General features: G+C 55.1%; 1 protein-coding gene across 1 annotated transcript in view; it reads left to right on the top strand.

Moving 5' to 3' along the window:
* The window catches only part of WIZ (WIZ zinc finger), a gene marked incomplete at both ends in the record, with an annotated part of 42,727 nt that overhangs the window by 1,044 nt on the left and 19,113 nt on the right, over nt 1–22,570 (top strand). The window contains one exon of the mRNA XM_082496711.1: nt 4,105–4,559. Within this exon, the coding sequence (XP_082352837.1) occupies nt 4,105–4,559 (455 nt within the window). The remainder of the gene's footprint in view (nt 1–4,104; nt 4,560–22,570) is intronic.

Below are 22,570 nucleotides of genomic sequence, written 5' to 3' on the forward strand. Positions count from 1 at the left end.
GGCCATCGCCCCGCTCGACTCGAGCGCACCGGGAGCGTGCCGGACGCGTTGCGCTTGGTCATGATCCACCGTGGAGGGGGGAAAGATCCACCGTGGAGGGGGGAAAAAGCCACCGCTGTCCTCTTGCACTGTGACCGCTCTGCCGCACGTTTTCTCCCGGGGAGGAAAACAACCACGCAGGGGGAAAAAACCACGCGGCCATCGCCCGCTTGACTCGAGCGCGCCGGGAGCGCGCTGGACCCTGCGTGCTTTGGTCGTGATTCAATACGAAGGGGAAAAACTGGCACCGTCCTCCTGCGTCGTGGTCCTGCTCGCCCGGCAAGGGGGGAAAAAAACCCACGTAGGGGGAAAAAACCACGCGCCATTGCACGCTCGGCTCGAGAGTGCCGGACCCCGCGCGCTTGGTTGTGATTCAATACGAAGGGGGAAAAACTGGCACCGTCCTCCTGCGTTGTGGTCCTGCTCACCCGGCAAGGGGAGAAAAAAACCCCACGTAGGGGGAAAAAACCACGTGGCCATCGCCCGCTCGACTTGAGCGCACTGGGAGCGTGCCGGATGCGTTGCGCTTGGTCATGATCCACTGTGGAGGGGGGAAAAAGCCACCGCTGTCCTCTTGCACTGTGACCGCTCTGCCGCACGTTTTCTCCCGGGGAGGAAAACAACCACGCAGGGGGAAAAAAACCACGCGGCCATCGCCCGCTTGACTCGAGCGTGCCAGGATCGTACCGGATCCCACGCGCTTTGGTCACGATTCAATACGAAGGGGGAAAAACTGGCACCGTCCTCCTGCGTCGTGGTCCTGCTCGCCCGGCAAGGGGGGAAAAAAACCCCACGCAGGGGAAAAAACCACGCGTCCATCGCCCGCTCGACTTGAGTGTGCCGGACCCCGCGCGCTTTGGTCGTGATTCTATACGAAGGGGGAAAAACTGGCACCGTCCTCCTGCGTCGTGGTCCTGCTTGCCCAGCAAGGAAATCAAAAGCCACGCAGGGGGAAAAAAAACCACTCGGCCAAAGCCTTCCGAGTCAAGCGTGCAGCGAGCGCGCTGGGTAACCCCGGGAGGCGTTTTGGCCTGGGGAAAGGCCCCTTCCTCTTGACTTCCAGGGAAGGCAGCGATTGTCCCCACTTAACCGGTTTAGCATTTAAATTGTCCCAATTCTGCTCCGCCTTTGCATGGCTCTGGGGCGATGGGCTGGGGGAAGGGTTTCCGCACTCCCGGCTTCCACCCTTGGTGCGAGTGGAGCTTTGGGAAGCGAGCGGAGCTTTGGGAAGCGAGCAGGGAAGCGAGCGGAGCTTTGGGAAGAGGCTTTTTAAACTTTACGGTGAGCGCTTTGGGTCTCTCTCTTTTTTTTTTTTTTTTTTTTATTTTTATTTTTATCCCCCTCCATCCCCCCTTCCCCCCCCCCCCCCCCCCCCCCCCCCCGCCTTAGTGAGCTTGAAAACACTCAAGCGGGTTTTTGGGGAGGACGGTGGGTTTTTAGGCAGCACCGCCGCCACGGCAGATGGATGGATCCCTATTATGGGAACTAAAATTTAAAAAAAAAAAAAAAAAAAGGGGGGGGAAAAGTTAGAAAAATGGGGAGTTTTGGTGAGGAAGGTGGTGGTGAGGCACTGATGTTCCCCCCTCTGGGCTGCGCCGGCTCGCGTTTGGTTGGGTTTGGGGGTTTTGGTGGGTGATGCTGAGCGGGAGGTGCGGGGGGGGGGATTTTTTGGCGTCAGTTTTGGGGGTTTTCGGCACAGCTGAGGTGAGACGCGTTTTGGTGAGCGAAGGTTCAGACCAAGCCGGCAAACGCGGTGCCGAAGGGATGCTGGGGAAAGGAGCTGGTGGTCCCTGAGGGATGCCAGATTCTATCCTGAACTTGGCTGCCATCAAACCCACATCCCCCCCCCCCCCCCCAAAAAAAAAAAAAAACACGCAGCTTTTAAAAATAAACCCCATTTTGTGAGATTTTTCACCCGTTCTCGCCCGGTTCGGGGATACGCCGGATTCTCCGGCCGGGCTGAGATGCGGCTGCAATTAAAAAGGCAAAACTCTGTGATGGCTTTTTCCCCCCAGAGCCTGGGTGCTGCTGCCTGTCCCCTGCCTGTCCCCTGCCTGTCCCCTGCCTGTCCCCTGCCTGTCCCCTGCCTGTCCCCTGCCTGTCCCCTGCCTGCTTTGCCGGCACATTGCCACCACGCACCCAGTGCTCTGCTGTGCCTTTTTCTTTCCTTGCAGCGGGGCGAGATATTTTGGGGTGACTCCTGGCCGTTTGATGGCACGCCGCCGGGAAACACCGGGAGAAAGTGCCGTCACCGTGCCAGCTGCTGGGGTTCCCGTCCTGCCGGCACCGTGCCGTGCGGAGGTTTCTCCGATGCTCCTTGCCGGCACGATGGATGAGCCACCACAGCACGATGGGACACACGGTAAAAAGGGGAATGCCGTGTGTGTCCGGTTGAATTTAAGGTGGATGAGGGGGTTAAAGGTGATGCCACGATCTGCTGCGTCCTCCCGGTAAACCGGTGTGGGGAGAGCCCGGTGGCTTCATCCCGGCAGAGCATCCCTCAACCGGTACCAAGCCACCACCGCGGCAAAGCCCTAAACATCTGCAAATTTGGGGGTTTCTCCCCCAAAACCTCCCACGGACTTGAGGGGAAGCATCGATGCGGCGCTGCTCTTTGGGGTGAGAGCATCGTGCCGGCACGGCACGGGCATCGGGTGCCATTTTGGGATGCCACCGGAGGAATAGCCGTAAAAACCGAAGCCAACCGAAGCAGCCGATCCTCCTGGAAGAAAGATGCCGGCACACGGAGCCGATGTATTTTTAATTTATTTAATTGAACGCCTATTTTCACTTCTTATTGGCAAACTAACCCACGGCAACTCCGGGCATCGTTCTCCGGGGTGGGGGGGGGAACGTTGGGCACTGGATGCTTCGGGGCAGGCGAGATTTCGTGGTGGCCGCCGGGTGTTGGGGTTTGCTCCATCGTTCTCCTCCCTCGGTCCCGTCCCCCCCTCCCCCCCCCCGGGGGCAGGGAAAAACATCTTGCGCCAGCTCAAATAATTCCCTCTTCATTTGCATTCTTACCTTGAAGGTATTTATAGTCTCTTCTCTGCCTTCTCCTTCCTCGCCTGGGTAAATTTAGCTCCTTCGCTCTCCTCCTGTGCCTTTATTCTCCAGCGGAGCTGATAAACTCAGCTTTTTAGCACCTTTTTCTTTCTTTTTTTCTCCTCCCCTCCGCCCCCCCCTCCGCCCTTCTCCGCCCGCCCCGGTCAGGATTCAACCTGACATCTCCACCCAGCAGAGATCAGGGTCCTGAGCTCTCTCCTTTATTTCTCCCGAGGATTTTCTTTTTCACCCTTTAACCTGCGTCGGGTGGTGAAAGGTGTTTTGGGGCGACGGTTTGTTTTTGAGGGGGGATTCCACAGTTGGGTGGCCACTACGTGGTTGCCCTCCTCCTCCCCATAAGGATCCCCAAACGCTTTGAGGGCTCCCCAAACCCTTCGAGGGGTCCCCCAGCGTGAAGGTACCGCTTTGTCCCATCCGCTTGGATTCATACGGGGGAAGGATGTGGCACAACATCCCAAAATCCGGCCCCCCCCCCCCCATCGCTTCCTTGTTTTGGGGGTGACCACCCCGATTTTGGGGTGGATGGTGGTGGAGCAGAGCTCCCTGGGGCGCAAAGTGGCCCTTTTCCCAGCGCCGCATCGTGGGGATTGAATATTTTGGGGGGGGGGGGGTAAATAATCAATTTGAGGTTGATTAGGGTTTTTTAGGGGGTGCGTGGCGGGGGATGGAGGGAGGCCGCAGCGTCCCGAGCTGTCGCCCCGGCAAAGTGCGGTGTGGAAGAGGGGGGGGGGGGGAAAGCTCCGTATCCGGGAGAAGCGACACCTTTTGGGGTTCATTGACTCCGGCAGGGACCCGGCACCGTGTCAGCTACCGGCAGCACTAATTTTCCCAAGGGATGAGCGATGGGACCCGACGTCTTGCCCAATCTCCGTGACACCGAGAGCTTCGGTGTCCGCCGTGAGGGTTTCCCAGCACGAGCCGTGACCGTTTCTCCTCCGCCTCTACAAAATCCAGCCTCTTTTCTCATTTTTCTCCTCTTTTATCTCTTATTTCTTGTAGATTTTGCCGGCAGTCCCTGGCCGCCAACCCTCCCGAGTGCCGGCGCGGTGTTTTTTTCCGAGTGACACAGCACAATCGGCGAGGGATGGAGAAAGCTGTCCCTAATTTCTCAGAGCGCCAAGGAGATGGAGGCAGAGCCCTGTTAATGACACCGGAGCCAAACAAAGAGACTTTTCCTGCCCTTGAGTGCCCCCAAGGCGAAGAACGAAGAGCCGCTTTCCTTCAAGATGCAAAAAAGCCCCTGGAGAACCCGGCTTTATCTGGGACGTCGGTGGAAACGGAGACGGAGCTCGAGGAAGATGCTTTCTACGCTGCGGATGATCTGGCGACGATGAGCAGGGAGGGGAAGGGATCCTCCGGCGCTGAGCTGCGCCCATTGCAAGAAGACCCTGATTTCTTCGCGTCCCTCTCCCGCCAAGAGCCCGACGTTGCCCTGGAAGCACACAACGTGGCCGGTAGGTCCCCGGTTGGCGCCGTTGGGGTGGCTTCCTGGGGGATGGGGATGTCTCCTGGTGGTTCGTGCATGGCCGGTGATGCTCAGGTCGATTCAGTTGGTTTGCCTGATGGTCGCATCATCGCGCCGGGGCGGTTTGCGGCAGGCGTTTGCTCTTTTGGTGTCGGAGATGTTCCCCGACTCTCAGCATCTCGCGGCGAAACGGGAACCGTGGTACGGTGAGAAACGTGTGATTTGGATGGAAGGAGAAACGGGGATGCGAATGCCGGGACAGCGTCCCTGTGCTGTTGTGCTGCCACCCGGCTTCAGCACTGCAAACAGGCACAAAACCCGGTGGTGGGTCAAGCTGGTGGCTTTTTGGAGACTCCTCATCCCCCTGGCACGGCGTCGGTACCCCAAACCGAAGGTGTCCCCAAAAGGGGCCACCGTGCAAGGTGGTCGCGCTCCGTCGCGTGTCGGTGTGGGACGGGTGGAACAGGTGGGGGACTACCGCACCGGTGGTGACACGTGTTTTCGGTATCGCTGGTGAAGCCGCGGCTGTGCCGAGCGGAGTGAAACGGTGCCACCTGCGCCTGGCCTCACTGAATTCCCCTCTTCTCGAAGCGGAAACGTTCCTCTAGCGCTGCAAGGCAAAGGTATCGTCCTCTGCCCCACCGCTCAGTGCTGGGGAAGCCGTACCGCCGGTGCTGTGCGGGTGACAGGGCATGAGCGGCCCTGGCAAGGAGTGGTTGGTTCCCAGTGCTGGTGTGGACCTATACTGGGATGTCCATGGCATCGTGAAACCCCTCTATGTGTGCTGGCTGCTCTTGGAGGGAACGTGCTGTTATGGGGTGGGGGATCTTCATCCCCCATGGGAGATCCTGTTGGGTCCGGCTATGGTTTGGCTCTCAAGAAGCTCCTCCAAGGGCTCTTGGGTGGGCAGGGAGGTTTTCGTAGAACGGTTTGGGTTGGAGACCCCGTGTTGCCCTTGTCAAAGACCATCTAGCCCAAATCCTTGCCGTGGGCAGGGACATCTTCTACTAGATGAGGTTGCTCAGAGCTCCATCCAGTCTGATCTTGAACACTTCCAGTGATGGAGCATCCATAATTTCTCTGAACAACGTGCTCCAACGTCTCACTACCTTCATCATAAAACATTTCTTCCTTAGGTCCAATCTAAATCTATGCTCTTCCAGTTTACAAGTCTTGGTAAGCCCCCTAAATAAGCCCCTTTTATATAGGGAAAGGCCACAAGAAGGTCTCCCCAGAGCTTTCACTTCTCCAGGCTGGACAACCCCAACTCTTAGCAACCTCTCTTTATTGGAGAGGTGCTCTAGCTCTTGGATCATCATTGTGGCCTCCTCTGGACCCGCTCAAAGAGGTCCTTCTCCACTGGGCTGCTCTCAATCCCCCGATTTGATACTGGGGATTGCCCCAAGCCAGGTGCCGGACCCTGCATTTGGCCTCATTGAACTTCATGAGGTTCACCTTGGCCCACTTCTTGGCCCATCAAGAAGTCACGTTGGCCTGTCAAGGTCCTTCTGGATTACATTCCTTCCCCCAAGGTATCAACTCAGTTTGGTGTCACCCACAAACTTGCTGAGGGTGTGCTCAATCCATGTTGTTGGTGGAGATAATAAATAGCATTGGTCCCAGTATGGACCCTTGAGGGACTCCAGTTGTTACTGGTTTCTACTTGGTTGTTGAGACATTGACTATAACTCTTTGTATGCAGCTCTCCGGACAATTCCTTATCTGTCAAGCGCAGCTGCTGCAAGTTGTCCACTCATCTGTAGATCCTTGGTTGTCTGGTGTCTGTCCTCTGCCTGCTTTCAACGATTAACCCTGTCCCACCTCAACTTCTCCATCATTTCAATGCCAGATAGGTCCTTCCACCATCCCGAGTCCTACCTGAACCCCTCCATGTGTTTGTAACCCTCCTGTCCTTCCCCATCCCCACGTCCTCACTGGAAAACGAGGTGGGTGGTGGTCATGGATCCCACCACCGGCAGGTGATTTGCCTTGTTAATTGTCCCCTGGCTGGTGGGTGGCTTTTTCCCCATCTGGAAGCAGTAATAGCAGTGGAGTTGCCGGCTGCGATTCCTCTTCAACGCCGCTTCCTCGTAATGAGTTTGCCCATCTCTACAATCACCAGTTGACTTAAAACCTTATCTCCTGGCGCAGGCGACTTGTTTGGTGAGTCCCGCTGTTATTTACCCACCACGAGATGGGGGGGGGAAGGACCACGTTGGATCTGGGAAGCTTTGCAGCTCTCCGTTCTTTCATGGTCAACGGGTGGAAAATTAGCTCCAGGGGATGGACATGAGGTTTTTAAAGACGGTGTTTAAAGAAGGAGGGAGTTGGTGCCCAAAAAATAGCGAGGGCTGCGTTGGGAGATGGAGAACATCTCCATCTGCGTGTCCAACCTGGCTCTGGGTGGGTGGTGGGGCTCAACTTGGGTCCTGGGCTGCTTCGGGTGGACCTACCTCCAGCCCTGCTCATGGGCAGACTTAAGGGGATGCAACTGGAGGGGCTGGGCAAGCCCCTGTCGGACTTCAGCTTGAAAAAACGAGGTGAAATAGTCCAAAATGACCCAAAATGGAGGGGAAGACTGGCACGCCGGTCTAAGGGTCTTGTGGGGGTGGGAAGACCCCACACAAATGCTTGCAGTGCCGCCGACCTCAAGCTTTTGGGGTTCTTCTGATGCCTCCAACAGCAAAATCATGGCAAAATTATTCCGGCATCTGCTGAGCGCCGCCGACCGTGAGCCGGGGGTGGTTTGGCAGCTGCCGGGAGGTTTTCGGAACCAGGCAGAGCCCGATGCTGCCGGGAGAGACACTCCCCCCCGACAATGAAGTTGGTTTTTGGGGTGCCCTCGGCGTGGAGCATCCCTCCCGAGCAGCGGCGTGTCCTGCTTGCGTGCCGGTGAGCGCCGAACCGGTGCCAGTGCGGCCGCACACCCCGGCGCGGTACGACCCACGAAGGACAGCGATGCAGGAGAGGAGATGGAAGAAGAAACTCCGGTGCCGGCGATCGTGGCGAGCGAGCGGCGGCCGAGCTCGGCGGAGCGCGGGCTCCTTAGCAGAGGGATGAGCACCGCGGTGGCTCGGGGGCAACTGCTCCGTTCTGCCCGACTGAGCTTTGAGCCGGTGAGGAGGAAGGAGCTGCTGCCGGGGGATTTCCCATCCCCGGTCGTGCTACCCGAATCGTCACCCCGTTTTCAGCTGGAAACGTCGTGAGCGATGGGGGCTGGGTGCCACGTCCCGCCAGGACCCTTCTCGTGGCTTTTTGGTGGCCTCATCTCCTTTCCTTGCTCTTTCGGGCTGCTCACCGGGATTTTTTTTTTTTTTGAGGGGGTTCTTTTAGAAGCAGTTTGGGCAACTTATTGTTGCGGATGGCGGCAACGGGGCTGGAGATGCTCCAACCTTCACCCCTTTCCTATTTTGGGGCTCATCCCTGTCCCCCCTGCGGGTTGAAACAGGGGGTGCCACTTCTCCGTGGGACCCGGCGAGGCGGGATCCGAATCGCCGAGCTTTTATCTGCCGGCTGCGGTTCCCTCCTTGTTTCCCGAATCGCCGGCGCCCTTATCAACCCGCGCCCGGGGGAGTTTTTCCTCCCCGTATCGGTGGGGCGGTTGGAGCTCATTGAGACGTCGATTTTTTGCTCAGTTCTTCCTCCCTTAACCACGCTCACGGCGTCGCGTTGGCGTGGGGTCCCCTCGGTTCCCCCCCCCTCCCCCCAATCCCTGTCCCCCGGCTGCGTGTCCTCACCAGCGATGGAGCAGGAGGGTGGAGGTGAGGGGGTCCCACGGGTGCGTGGGGTGGGAGGAGGGGGTTTGGGGGGGGGGGGATTTGGGGCTTTTTGGGGGGGGGGGTGGATTGTGGTTGTGCTGTCGGCTGCGCGGGTGGGAGGGACGGCACCCGGCTCCTCCCCGCGCTGGGGGATGGTGCCATGAGGTCCCCAATGTGGGGACGTCATGCTCTGGGGTTGCTGTGGCATTGTAGGGTGTCACAAGGTCCCCAATTTGGGGACATCTTGCTTTGGGATTGCTGGGGCAGTGAGAGTATGACCAGGTCCCAAATTTGGGGACATCCTGCTCTGGGATTGCTGTGGCAGTGTGAGGTGTCACAAGGTCCCCAATTTGGGGACATCCTGCTTTGGGATTGCTGGGGCAGTGAGAGGCGTCACTATGGTCCCAAATTTGGGGACATCCTGCTCTGGGATTGCTGTGGCAGTGTGAGGCGTCACTATGGTCCCAAATTTGGGGACATCCTGCTTTGGGATTGCTGTGGCAGTGTGAGGCGTCACTATGGTCCCAAATTTGGGGACATCATGCTTTGGGGTTGCTGTGGCAGTGAGAGGCGTCACTATGGTCCCAAATTTGGGGACGTCTTGCTTTGGGATTGCTGTGGCAGTGTGAGGCGTCACTATGGTCCCAAATTTGGGGACATCATGCTTTGGGATTGCTGTGGCAGTGTGAGGCGTCACTATGGTCCCAAATTTGGGGACATCTTGCTTTGGGATTGCTGTGGCAGTGAGAGTATGACAAGGTGCCCAATTTGGGGACATCCTGCTCTGGGATTGCTGTGGCAGTGTGAGGTGTCGCTATGGTCCCAAATTTGGGGACATCTTGCTTTGGGATTGCTGTGGCAGTGTGAGGCGTCACTATGGTCCCAAATTTGGGGACATCTTGCTTTGGGATTGCTGTGGCAGTGTGAGGCGTCACTATGGTCCCAAATTTGGGGACATCATGCTTTGGGATTGCTGTGGCAGTGAGAGTATGACAAGGTGCCCAATTTGGGGACATCCTGCTCTGGGATTGCTGTGGCAGTGTGAGGTGTCGCTATGGTCCCAAATTTGGGGACATCATGCTTTAGGATTGCTGTTGTAGTGTGGTGTGTCACCAAGGTCCCCAATTTGGGGACGTTCTGCTCTAGGGATGCTGTGACAGTGCGTGGTGTCACCAAGGTCCCCGATGCAGCAGCGTGCAGTGTCACTAATGTCCCTAATGCAGGGACATCGTGGTTTGGGGATGGTGTGGCAGTGTGGGGTGCCACCAACGTCCCTGACGTTGCAGCATGTGGTGCCACAAGGTCCCCAATACAGGGACACCCTGCTCTGGGGACGCTGTGACAGTGTGGGGTGTCACCACCGTCCCCATGGCATCGTGCAGTGGCACAAAGTCCCCAACACGGGCTCGCCACCCTCTGTGGATGGCAAAGCCCCATAGCGAGTCAACGCCAGGGGCTCACGTCCCCACCAGCGACCTCGTTCCGGGGGCTACCGTGTTAATTAACCAAATTAATCAAGGCAAAATGTGTGTTGGTTTAACGCGAGAAAGGCAGAAGAGGGGAAACGGTGTTTGCCGTCCTGGTGTGAGATAATCAGCCCGAAATTTGCCGTTCCCGGCACCGGAGCTGTTGGATAGATCTTGATTTAGCCAAATCTTCTCTTTTATGCCTTAAAATGTGTTGAGTCGCTGGCACAGGATGCGACCGAGCGACGGAGGGTCAACGTCGGGGATGGGGTTTGATTTGGTCTCGACGTTTTAATATCCCCGTTTCCGCAGGACGGGATTTCATCCGTCGTATATTGGCCTGGAAAACCCAAACCGACACACGCCGGGAGGTTCGACCGGGTGCCGAACTGGGAGGACTGGGAAAACGCCCAGTTTAGGTACAAACAGCTCCTGCGCTTGAGCTAAAATGGAGCGTTTTCATCCCAAATTGCTTTAACGACCCGCTGCCTGCCCGCCATGGGAACCCCAGGGCTTTCCTGTGCTGCGGGTGGGGAAATCTGGCCGCCGCCGCGTTTATGCCCAATTTAGAGCTTTTTAGGGTTATTTTTGATTGTGATTGCAGGGAAGTTTAATTCGGGGCCGCTTCTAGCTCAGGGCGGTGGCGGGGGGGGGGAAGAAGGAGTGTTTGGTTGTTTTTTTGGGTTTGTTGGTTGTTTTTTTGTTTTGTTTTGTTTTTTTTTTAGGATCTGAGTGACTAAATAAATCCACTGTGTGGTTTGTGTGTTTTTTTTTTTTTTTTTTTTTTGGGGGGAGGGGGACGACGCGATAGGGAAGGGCTGGCGGAGAACCGGAGCCCGCGGGCTTGTTCGGCACCGCGCAGCGCCCTGCACTGCCTCATCCTCTTGGCAGGACCAAATCTCCCCCCTCGCCAAAAAAAAAAAAAAAAAACAAACCCAAAAACCCAAACCCCAAACCAACAAACCCTCCGAATTTGGGGGAAAATCACCCCTTTGAGCTCCCCAAAGGATGCTGGAGCTCACGGCGGCCTCCGGTGGTGCGGCTGCCGGGGAAGCTGGAGGTAGAGAAGTTTTTTTGGGGTTTGTTTTTTTTTTTTTTTGTTTTTTTTCTTCCACAGACTATTTCTTTTTTTCTCTTCTGTTCGAGAAGAGCCGGTGCCGCGGGAAAGGAGGTAGGGGAGGCGCTCACGGCGCCGGGATTTTAATTTATACAGGTCTGACAGCGAGGACAATACCCAAGATGGACTGCATGTGGCAGGGGCTGAGGCTCAGCCTTTGTCCCACCTCCGTGTCCCTTTTGTTTTCTCCACCTATTTTATTTCCCCCCTCCTCTTTCCCTTCCCTTCTCCTTTCTTTTTAATCCCTTCTTCTGCGTCCCCTCTCCATCCTTCTCCCCTTCCCCCCCCCCCTCCGGTCTTGACTTGCAAGAACCGCTGTCACGGGCCAAAAAACCTTTTTTTTGATTCATCCCTCCCAGCGCCGTTAAGGAGCTCTTGAAGTTGAGATCGTTCCCGGGAAAGGCTGATCCCGATGCTTGGAGATCCCCTCCCCTCTCCAGCATCCACGTGCGCGATTCGATTATTTTATATGTATATATATTTATATATATTTTTTTTTTTTATTATTATTTTTTTCGCCCTGCTGGAATGAAGCTCAAGAGCCCACTTGAGCCTTGAGTCATGCACAAGAGCCCGGGGAAGGATGCTCGGAGCCGTGTTTGCCTCCGCTCCCGTCGGGGACATCGAGGAGCAGGACGCGACGTTCCCGGGGCGGAGGTGGGCTCGGCGCCCGCTGCCCACACAAGGAACGACCCCGGGGGAAAGGCGCTGGCTTGTCCCGACAGCTCAGCGCTCGCCTGTCCCGTGGGGTTGTAGGTTGTAGGTATTTTTCTTTTCCGAATACGCTCTCGGAAAATAATTAAATGGCAGAAATAGGCCATGGAGTGTGACGGTTGTTGGTGCTGTGGATATTGGGAAGTTGTCCTCATCCGCTTCTCCAGCCTGGAGTGGTTTGGGGACGACCCATCCTTGCGTTGGCAGTAATTTGGGTTTTAATTGCCGCTGGGGGATAACGATGCTCTCCCGTTCGGCCTCATCCCCCCTCTGTGGTGCTGAAAAGAACCTGGTTTTGGGGTGCCGCTGCCCAGAGGGTGATGTCTGCCTTAAATTATTTTAAAAAGGGATAATTTCAAGCAAAAAGGGATAATCTCAAGCTACAGGGCTCCATCCGTGACTCAGTTTCCCCTTGTGCCCCAGGCACTGGTATGGAGGGAGGGATCTGGGCTGTGCTCTTGGCTGCCCTTGCAAAATGGGGAGAAATCCAGAGGGATTGGCAACGGTGGGAGCTCCGCAGCCTTTGTTCTTGCACGCTCACGGAGCGCGTCCTCGTAGATGTCCTCAGTCCTGGCCTCTGAGATATTGCCACCTTTGTCGTCGTTAAAGCAAAGCTCATTAGACGCCGCAGGGGCTTTTCTAGTGGCGCCCTGCGAAACGGGAGCCGCTCTCCAGGCTGAGCGTAAGGTATCATGGGGATCTTGTGGGACGAGGGAATTGCCGGGCTGAAATTGCCTGAATTGGGGTCGTTTTGGGGTTGGTGGCACCGCTGACAGATCACCGTGTGTTGGGCTGGCTCCTGATCCACGTTGCCACGTTATCCGGCTCCTTACCCACAACGAAGCCTCTCCAAGGGGGTGGCTTTCACCCCAAAACCATGTGGGGACACGGGAGGTGGTGGATGAAGCCTGAACAACTCTCCAAACCCTCTTCCCTCCTCCGTAAATCCGGAATATCCTTTCGGAGGGGATGGGAGCAGGGAAGAGGGCAAAGGTGGTTTTTCTTCGCTTGAAAGAGCAAAGTCTGCACGGTGCTTAAATAACCAAACCGCCACGGGGCGGATGGAGATAAGGAGGAAGCTGTGGAAAAGCACTGGTGGCAACCGGGCTGTACGGTAGAAATCAATAACTCCCGGCGGCGGATGGATGTCGCGGTCCAGGGATGCCCGAGCCGAATCCGCAACACGCGGATGGGTACTGGGGCTCAGGCTCCCGCTCGTGATGTATCGAGCTCTTTGGACGTTGGGCGCTGGAAAAGCTGGATTTAAGCTGTATGGCATCGTTTTTCCTGGCTGGGGCGACAAGGATTTGGAGCTGGAGATGTGCCGGGTGGTTTGCGGGTGTGAGATGTTGCAAAGGGCCATGTGCGCTGCTAAAATTGGGTGGCAGGCGTCAAAGATTGCTGCAAATAGCAAATGTTTCCCGGTTGCTTTGTATGGCCGCAAATCAGGGTGTTGGGTGTTGGGCAGAGCTGGTGGACGGTCCTGAATTGGAGTGTTGGGGTTCAGATGGATGGTGTTGGATGGAGCTGGTGGATGGCCCCAAATTGGGGTGATGAGTTTTGGATGGAGCTGATCGGTGGCCTGGAATTGGGGTGTTGAGTTTTGGACGGGGCTGGTGGGTGGCCCCGAATTGGGGTGTTGGGTTTTGGGTACAGCTGGTGGGTGACCTGGAATCGGGATGTCAGGTTTTGGACAGAGCTGATGAACGGCCCCAAAGTGGTGTGTTGGGTTTTGGACGGAGCTGGTGGATGGCCCTCAATTGGTGTGTTGAGTTTTGGATGCAGCTGGTGGATGGCCCCAAATCGGGGTGTTGGGTTTTGGATGGAGCCGGTGGATGCCCCTGAATTGGGGTCTCGAGTTTTGGACAGAGCTGCTGGGTGGCCCCAAATTGAGGTGTTGGGTTTTGGGCAGAGCTGATGGACGGCCCCAAATTGGGGCATTGGCTGTTAGACAGAGCTGATGCATTGCCCCAAATTTGCGTGTCAGTCTTTGGACGGAGCCAGTGCACGTCTGCAACTCAGGGTGTCAGGTTTTGGATGGAACTGGTGCACGGCTGTGCTCCCCACCCCACCACAGACCTGCCCGTGAGGGCTTGAGAAACTCCTCCAGGACTTGCATGCTGCAGAGCTGATCCAAACAGGTCCACCACTAAAAAAAAAAACCCAATAATTGCCATTTTTGAGCCACGTGTCGCCATAGCACAGCTGCCCTACGGACATCTCGCTGGTACCTTTGAGTGTGGCCATAAATAAGATGACTTTGTGTCGCGTTAATCCGGATGATGTTGAGTGGATGCGCATGGTCCGCTTGCAATTTTGCCTTAAAATACCAAAAAGCATCTGCACCCAGAGCCGTACTGGGAGGAGCTGGAGAAAGCGAGATGATTTTAGGATGCATGTGTTTTTTTTTTTTTTTTTTTTTTTTTTTTTTTTAATGCCTGTTATTCAGAGCTTGCGATAGGGACCTCCGATGGAGGACAAATCAACCCCATGGGGACATGGGTTGACTGGAGGTTTGAGAATCATCGAATGGTTTAGGTTGGAAAGGACCTTGAAGATTCCAACCCCCTGCCATAGGCAGGGACATCCCCACCCAGACCAGGTTGCCCAAAGCCCCGTCCAACCTGCCCTTGAACACCTCCAAGGGATGGGGCTTCCACAACTTCTCTGGGCAACCTGGGCCAGGGGCTCACCGCCCTCAGAGTGAAAAACTTCTTCTTAATATCTAATCTAAATCTCCCCTCTTCCGGATTGAAGCCATTCCCCCTCATCCTATCACTCCATGCCCTTGTCAAAAGTCCTCCCCCAGCTCTCCTGGAGCCCCTTTAGGGACTGGAAGGGGCTATGAGGTCTCCCCGGAGCCTTCTCTTCTCCAGGCTGAACACCCCCAACTCTGTCAGCCTTTTCTCATAGGAGAGGGGCTCCAGCCCTTGGAGCATCTCCGTGGCCTCCTCTGGACCTGCTCCAACAGGTCCATGTCTTTCCTATGTTGGGGGCTCCAGAGCTGGAGGCAGTACTCCAGGTGGGGTCTCACCAGAGCAGAGTAGAGGGGCAGAATCCCCTCCCTTGACCTGCTGGCCACACTTCTGGTGCAGCCCAGGATACGGTTGGCCTTCTGGGCTGTGATCGCCCACTGCCGGCTCATGTTGAGCTTCTCGTCAATCAGCACCCCCAGGTCCTTCTCCTAAGAGCTGCTCTCCAACCATTCTCCGCCCAGCCTGGATTTGTGCATGGGATTGCCCTGACGTAGGTGCAGGACCTTGCACTTGGCCTTGTTGAACTTTGAGGTTGGCGTGGGCCCACCTCTCCAACCTGTCCAGATGTGCTAAAGCGGTGGGTGGTATTTGGTGGTTGCGGTTCAATGCTGTGCTCCAGGGAAGGGAAAGCATCCTGCACGTGCCCGAGATGGAGAACTCGTGTCTGGAAATTGTGCAAAATAATGGTTTAACATCATTTCGCCGCAGCTGAAGGAACATCTCTTGCTTTGCTCTTGGTGGTGTCCTCCTGTCCCCGAGCAGGTCACCAGTGACGGGCCTGTTTCGCCTCAGTTGCCAACAGCTATAAGCAAAGAGATGGAGAAGGGAAGCGGCGTTTGGGGCTTGCATGAAGGGAGTGTTGGTCTCTCAAATGGTGGTTTCTGAAGAGCAATTTCTGCTGTTGCTCAACTGTTGGTTGAGTCTGTGCGTCTGTCTTGGTCTGAGCTGCCCCGACTGGTGGCTGGACAGCCCCCTGCCCAGGGAGACACCAAAACCCAAGAAACTGGTCTTCTGGTAGATGTTCACGTGGTTTACAAGCCCAACCCTTAAACTCTTCCTTAACTAAGTCTTGAATTCTTTGTCACGGAGTGTGTATGTGAGGGTCTTGAGATGCTGCTGTCTGCCCCACCTCTTCTCGATCGTTGTTGTTCCGAAGAGCATCTGGATGACCCTTCTTGGGGGTCGGGATTTGCAGATGAGAGGCAGGAGCAAACAGCAGGAGCAGTTGGTCTACAGGAGCCTGGGAAATAAAATTAAGAGGCTGAAGAGGCCAAAGTATACTCAGGCCTTGCAATTCCAAGGTCTGTCCTAGATCTGGGCTGTGGTGGGGTGATGAGACCTTGTGGCAGTGTCCTACTTTTCATTGTGAAGCTTCAGAATGAGTTTTAGGGGTGTTCAGGGCGGTGGGAATCATGTCGTTCTTGCAAGGTGGATCCCCACGTGAAGTGCTCCAGTGTAGGAAATCATGCTTTGGTTTGATCTTGGGTTGAGCAGAGACCTCCAGGTGCCTCTAAACCGTTTTCTGGAGCGGAGCAGCTCACGTGTAGCCCATCCCAAAGTGTGTTTGCCAACTGCTGGGCTTTTTTTTTTTTTTTTTACGGCCCGCCTTTGAACTCTGTCCAGAAAAGATATGCAAGTCATGAGACCAGACACCCAACGGAGGTGCAGCTCTTGCTAATCTCACCTTAACTCTTCGGGACAGTCCCCGGTGTCTACATCCAGTGGCCTTTTCTGAGTTTTTTTGGTTTTTTGTTTTTTTTTTTTTTTGCATGGGTGGGGAGCTGCCCCTGAAATCGTGGCCGTTTTCCAACGTTGTCTTCTTTCTCGCTGGTGTTGGGCTGAGTTTTTTAAGCTGTTGGCTTTCAACCTCTCTTAACCGGGAGGTTGAGCTCATAGTCCCAGTAACCTTCCTCGCTAATTACCGCTTCGTCAGCCTCTTAGCCTGCGAACGGTGCCAGGAAAGATGTCATGTTGTTGCCTAGCAAATAAATAATTGAATACTTGAGTCCAAGACAACAGGCAGGGCTTAGCTGGAGCTGGGACATGGAGTACAGTCGGTAACCCTAAAGTTGCATGGAAAAAAAAAAAAAATACAAACAACCCACGCTACATCCCCTCTAACGCACGGCTAACGAAGCTCTCGGCTGTGAATCTCTTCCCAAAGGCTTTTGAGGTCAGTAGCTTTCCACCGGTGCCGTGGGTAAGCACCAAAATAAGGATTTGGTGGCAGCGCAAGGGTTGGGTTGAGCGGTTGGTCGCCATGTTCCTGTGGGGTGGGAAGGTGGGTCATGATGTGGTCCTCAAACGTGCCACCAAGAGAATGGGGTGAGTGGCGTTGAAGGTGTTTTCTTGCCACGGGTGGTCTTCAGTAAGCCAAAATCATGGCCCTGAATGGGCAAGGTGTGCGGTGAGGCGGGTGCCCCGGTGGTCCTCCTCGGCGTGCTTGGGAGAAGGTTTCACACCCACGCTCGGGAGCGGTTGTCCAAGGCACGGAGCACCTGCCGTGCCTGTCTTTCGGTGTCTATAAATAACCTCCTCCAAATCCAGCACCCCCCCTGAGCAGCCTCTCTCCCCTGCGCCGTCGCTCGTGCTAACCGGGCCACGGTTTAAAAATAAGCCGGGGGCAACGCTGGGCAGGGCTGTGGATTCTCCTGCTGCCTTGCAAAGTAGGACATGGCCCAATCCTTCTTCTCCACTGGGCATTTATGAGGTTGGAAAGGTTCCGTACTGGTGCAAACTCGTGTTTTTTTGGCCACGCGAAGCCAAGTTTTTGGTTGGGGCAAATAAATGTTTTGTGGCTGCGGTGTTGGGTTTTTCGGGGTGATTTGCTTCTGTCCTACAGCCCACGTTGCTCTCCTGCTCCATCCAGGCTGCCCGATATTTGGAAACCCTCAGCGAGTGGCCTAAATCTCATATTTTATTCTTTTTTTCCTCAATATCGGGGGGGGGGGATAAAAGCTATTCAGGAGCGTGTGAGGGATAAGTGGCTGTGGCAATGACCCCTTTTGCAAGAGGAAAAGTGCTGCTGGGTCAAGCTGGGGATGGAGATACCGTAACCTTCTCCCAACCCCAACAGAAATGAGCTAATGCTTCGGCACGAGGCCACGTTAATCCTTCTCGGGAGTTTGCTGCTGAGAAAATGAAATTCGTGTTTGCACTGTGCCTCCTGCAGCACCGTGTCTGGCCGGTACTGGGGGGATAATCGAAAAAAGTTTTTTTTTTTTTAAGTGGGTTAACGGCAAAAGGAGGACTAAAGGAAACAGCGGTCCATTACTTGACGAGTTTGGTCATGTCATAAATAGGGTTGAAGATAAAGCCGAGACTTTTCATGCCTTCTTCACCCCTATCTTTAACACCAGTGGTGGGCCCCGGGACCCCGTTGAGTTGGGTTGAAGGACCACTGGGGGAGTGGTAAGCTCCCAGTTGACTTTGAACTTGCGCGGGATTTGCTGCAGCAACTGCATGACATAAATCTGTGGGTCCCAATGGGATTCATCCCAGGGTACCGGGGGAGTTTCGCCGATGTTATTGTGAGACCTGTCTGTTCTTTATCAAGGGTCTTGGGACTCTGGAGACGTCCCGGTCAATGGGAAGCTAGCAAATGTTATCCTAATTTCCAAGAAGGGCAAAGAAGATGACCTTGGTAATTATCGGCCTGTCGGTCTCGCTTCGGTGCCTGGTGAAATTATGGAGAAAGTTCTTCTGGGAGTTATTGGAAAAACACTTGAAAGACAATGCAGTCATCGGTCAAAGCCAACGTGGGTTCATGAAGGGAAGGTCATGTCTTCCTAACTGAGTACGCTTTTGCGACAAGGACATTCCCGGCCTCGTAGATGAAGGGAAGGTGGTGGATGTGGTTTTGGGGGGATTTTTAGCAAAGCTTTTGATGCTGTTTTTCACAGTACCCTTCTAGCACGCAGCTAGACATGGACACAACACGTTGGGTGAACGGTTGGCTGCGGGGACAGGCTCAGAGAGTTGTAGTCAATGGGGCAACGTCTGGCTGGTGGCCAGTCGCTAGTGGTGTTCTCCAGGGATTTTTCTCTCTTCCATGTTTTTATCGATGACCTGCACAGGAGCTGAGTGCATGTTAAGTAAGTTTGCTGATGATACTAAATTAGGAGGAGCTGTTGATTCCCTCAAGGGTAGAGAGACCTCACAAAGAGATCTCAATAGATTAGAGCGCTGGGCAGTCACCAACTGTACGACACTGAAGAAGGACAAATGCCAGATTTGGCACCTGGGATGGTGTCATCTGGGATGTACGCCTAGATTGGGGGCCAAGAGGCTGGAACGAAGCCCTGCAGAGAGTGATCTGGGGCTTTTGGATGATGGGAAGCTCAAGAGGGGTCAACCATATGTCCTCATGGCTGAAAGGGCAACCCATTTCCCAGCACAGTACAGCAAATCGGTTGAAAGATGTGGTTGTCCCACATCTTGGTGTGTCCTCACCTTGAGTCTTGTGGGCAGTTTGGGGCTTCACAATCTAAGAAGGATATATAAATATTAGAATGTGTCCAAAGGAGGGCAACAGAGATGGCAAAAGGAGTAGAGGGCTTATGAGGAGCAGCTGAGAGTACCGGGGTTGGTCAGCCTGGAGAAGAGGAGACTGAGGGGTGACCTTGTTGCTGTCTACAACTTCCTCATGATGGGGAGCGGGTTGGGAGGTGGTGGTCTCTTCTCTCGGGTGTCTGGTGATAGGACACGAGGGAATGGCTTAAAGTTGGGTCAGGCAAAGTTCAGATGGGCTGTTAGGAAAGAGTTCCTCATGGAGAGGATGGTCAAGAACCAGAACGAGCTCCCCAGGGATGAGGTCACGACCCCCAAACCTGTTGGTGTTCAAGAAGCATTTGGAGAATGCTCCTAGATATAGGGTTTAACTTCTAGGTTGCCCTGTGTGAAGTCAGGAGTTGGGCCTGATGATCATCATGGATCCCTTCCAACCCAGAAGGTTCTATGTCCTTTTGTCATCGGGACACTGGTTTCAACCCAGCTGGTGCTTTGTGGTGCTGGGGAAAACTAACTGGTTTTGAGACATGAAGTTCTTGCCACAGAAGCATGGTGTCCTCGTTGTAGGAGAACTGATGGCGCTTAGCCCCTTTGGGTTTGTCTCTAGGGTGCAACATGGAGCTGAGCAGCTGCTTCCCTTTCTCCGCAGTGGTTTGTCCTTGTTGTAACCGTGTTATCTAGTGTGTTACTCTAGTTTTGGGCTGTCCGTGTGGTCAAAATCCTTCCTCTTCTTGCTCTCTCCCAAAACCATGTGGGTCTGTGGGAAGAGACTTCTGGGCCTTGGCCATCAAAGACTCCCAGATGTAGAAAAAGGGATTAGTTGAAGGATGGAGGAGGTGGGGAAAGTGTTTCTCCTCAGTTTGAACCGGATAGTCCTTGCAGAGAGATGTTCAAGCACGACTCCAACTCTGAACTGTGGGTAGGCTCTGCAAATATCCTCAATTTATCTCTATTTTCCAACAAGCGTTGCTGGAGGCCAATCCCTTCTTGCTGATCCTGGGGGCAAGACTCCTACTTTTCTACCCTGGAGTCTTCCCTGGGGTGTTTAGGACCCCCCCACCCCCATCTCTGTATGAAATGGTTGAGTGGAGGAAGGATCTCGGCAGCTTTTTTGGGCTCCCATCTCATCGCTGGAACCCGACGTGTTCCTGCCAGCCCCGACATGGGGGGTGAGATAATACCAGACGAAGCCATCCAGCGATTCTCCATCACCGCAGTAACACCAGCGCTTTGGCACCGACACCGTGCCAAGGTGGCCCCAAGAGCCCGCGCTCGCGCCAAGGACCGAATCCAACCTCTTGGCTCGTTTTGGGGAAGCATCCGCGCTCAGCAAGGCTCACCCGTCAACGTCATGTGCTCTCTGGAGCACACCGGCACGTACGCCGGCGTGATTAATAAGCGTTCCCAGGTCTTCACGGCCGACGGCGGGTTTCGGTAATCGGAGAGGACAGCTTGTTACAGGCTGACAGCAACGAAAAGTGAGAAGAAGATCCCTCAGGAGTCTTCTCCGAGGCCTTATAGCGTCCAAAACAGTCTTTGGGGATCTTTTCGCCAGCTAATATTACGGGTACAAAAGAGCTGAGCCTTGTGGCTTCCCCATCGGTGCTTTTTAGGTGATTAAAACCCCGTTTTAAGGATGGCGAAGCCAAAACCTGCCGACAGATGGAGGGGGGGGGGAAGTTGATGGGGGAGTTGGAGGGAACCGGAGCGAAAAAGGGGACGGTGATGTGAATTGCTTGCATTCAATCACCGGTAAAAACACCACCACTTTTATAGGAGCAGCCGAGATCCGCTGGAAATTCAATAGAGGTGGATCCAAACAAGATGAGCTTGCAACAGAGCCTGGATGCCTTTCAAGCAGCTTGGATAGAAACCGTTCTTTCATTAGACGCTGGACGTGTCCTCTGCTGACGAGGAAAGTTTTCTGCCGCCCGGCGCATAAATCTTGCTTAAAGCTGGATGGAGCAGAGCGGGGATCTAGAGGATGGATTGGCTGGGAGGCCTGATAACTCTTTAAGGGAAATAAAAAGGGGGGGAAAAAAAAAAAAAGAAATGAAAGGTTTTCGAGTATGGGCTTGGAATGCCTCTGAAAAGGCTCAATTTGGGCTCTTAGTGGTGGGTAAAAGACTTGAATGGAGGGCTGGCACCCTCGGGCAGTGCTCTTTCTGGCTTGCCTTTGTTTTTAAAAAGCTCGGTAATGGGGGAAATGCAAAGTTGGAAACACCTCGGGTAGAAAATACCCTGTTAAAACAGGTATTTGCACCCTGGTTTGCAGAGGGAGGGTTGTCTGCCGCTGGAGGACCCGGTGCAGGTGCCAGATGCGCGGGCAGCATCCCTCGGAGAAGGGGACCACGGTGTCGGGGGCGATCCCCGTCCCACCGGATTTGAGGGTACAGCTGGGGAAGCCCAAGGGTTTCAAACGGGTAAAGGGGAACGGCCAGGAGAAGGCTGGGTGCCGTGCCAGCGCGCTCGGGGCTGTACGAGGGGTGGGTAGGGAGAGCTTGCGAGAAAGGCGCCTTTTGGGGGGGTGGGGTGTCGGTGCCTTTTTGTAGGGTTTAGGCGCCTTTTGGGAAAGTTTAGGTGCCTTTTTAGAGGATGGACATAGAGTAAATGCCTTTCCTGCCCAAAGCAGGCAGCAGGCACTGGAGAGCAATTAGCGTTTACGAGCTGGCGTCGCATCTCGGACCCGTTCAAACCTCATCGCTGTTTTCTCAAGCGCGTGAAGGTTTTTTCCAGGCTCAAAGCAGGAGGTTTTGGGTATGGGATTGCCGCCCCGGGGCCAAACGCGCTTGGTGCTGTCCCGAAAGGTGCTGTGGGCTGAGCATCTTTGGTGCGAGCGATGCTGAGAGGTGGCAGCCGTGGTCCAGGGGCGGTGGGGGAAGAAGCGTCACCTTCATCCTGACCTGAAGCAGGTCGTAGGATCAGCCCCAGGTTTGGAGCTCTGAGCGTCCGTCCTTACCCCACAGTCTCATCCTGATTCTGAGGGAGCCTCGGAAATACCACCGGAGCCTGAAATCATGTGAACCTCCAACCTTTGGAGTATGGTGGGAAGTCTGCGTTGCTCTGGAGCCTGGGAGCAAGCCCTCAGGGCTGGGAGCAAGCCCTCCAGCCTGGCTATCAGGCTCGTACCACCAGCTTTTGCCTTCTTCTTGGAGGAAATGCAGCCCAAAGCTTTGCTTTGCGGCGCTTGGAGCTTTTCGGATGGGTCCGGGCTCTGCATCCCCCTCCCCGCGCTGGGGCTGGGAGCTGGGCACAGCTCCGGTGCATCCCCCTCGGGCTCTGCGAATACCCCGAGAGCTGAGAAAAACCCGAGTATAACTCGTGTCCTCTGGCCGAGGAGAGCGGGGAGGCTGGAAATAAGAGCAAAGCTCCTCGCTGGGAAAGTGTCGGGTTCCCTCTCGGCCGTGCCAAGCTAAACAAGCCACGCTGTTCGTCTGCTCGCGGAAGAAGAGCTGGTTTTCCCCATGGTAGCCCTTCCTCACACCTGTTTCGCTTTCGGTTAATCTCACTCCTACACCGCCGACGAAACCCCGCGCGAGGTCTCGGCACGGACTCCTTGACCCGTCGTGTGCGTGGAGTTTTGGGGGAGAAACAGGGGGTTGTTGGTTTTTTTTTTTTTCCACCTCGTTAGATTCGCCGGAGGTTTTCCAGCGGGGAGCGGATGCCTGCAGAGCGAGTTC

The sequence above is a fragment of the Vanellus vanellus genome, assembly GCF_965231255.1.
Source record: "Vanellus vanellus genome assembly, chromosome: 30".
Classification (NCBI taxonomy): Eukaryota; Metazoa; Chordata; class Aves; order Charadriiformes; family Charadriidae; genus Vanellus; species Vanellus vanellus.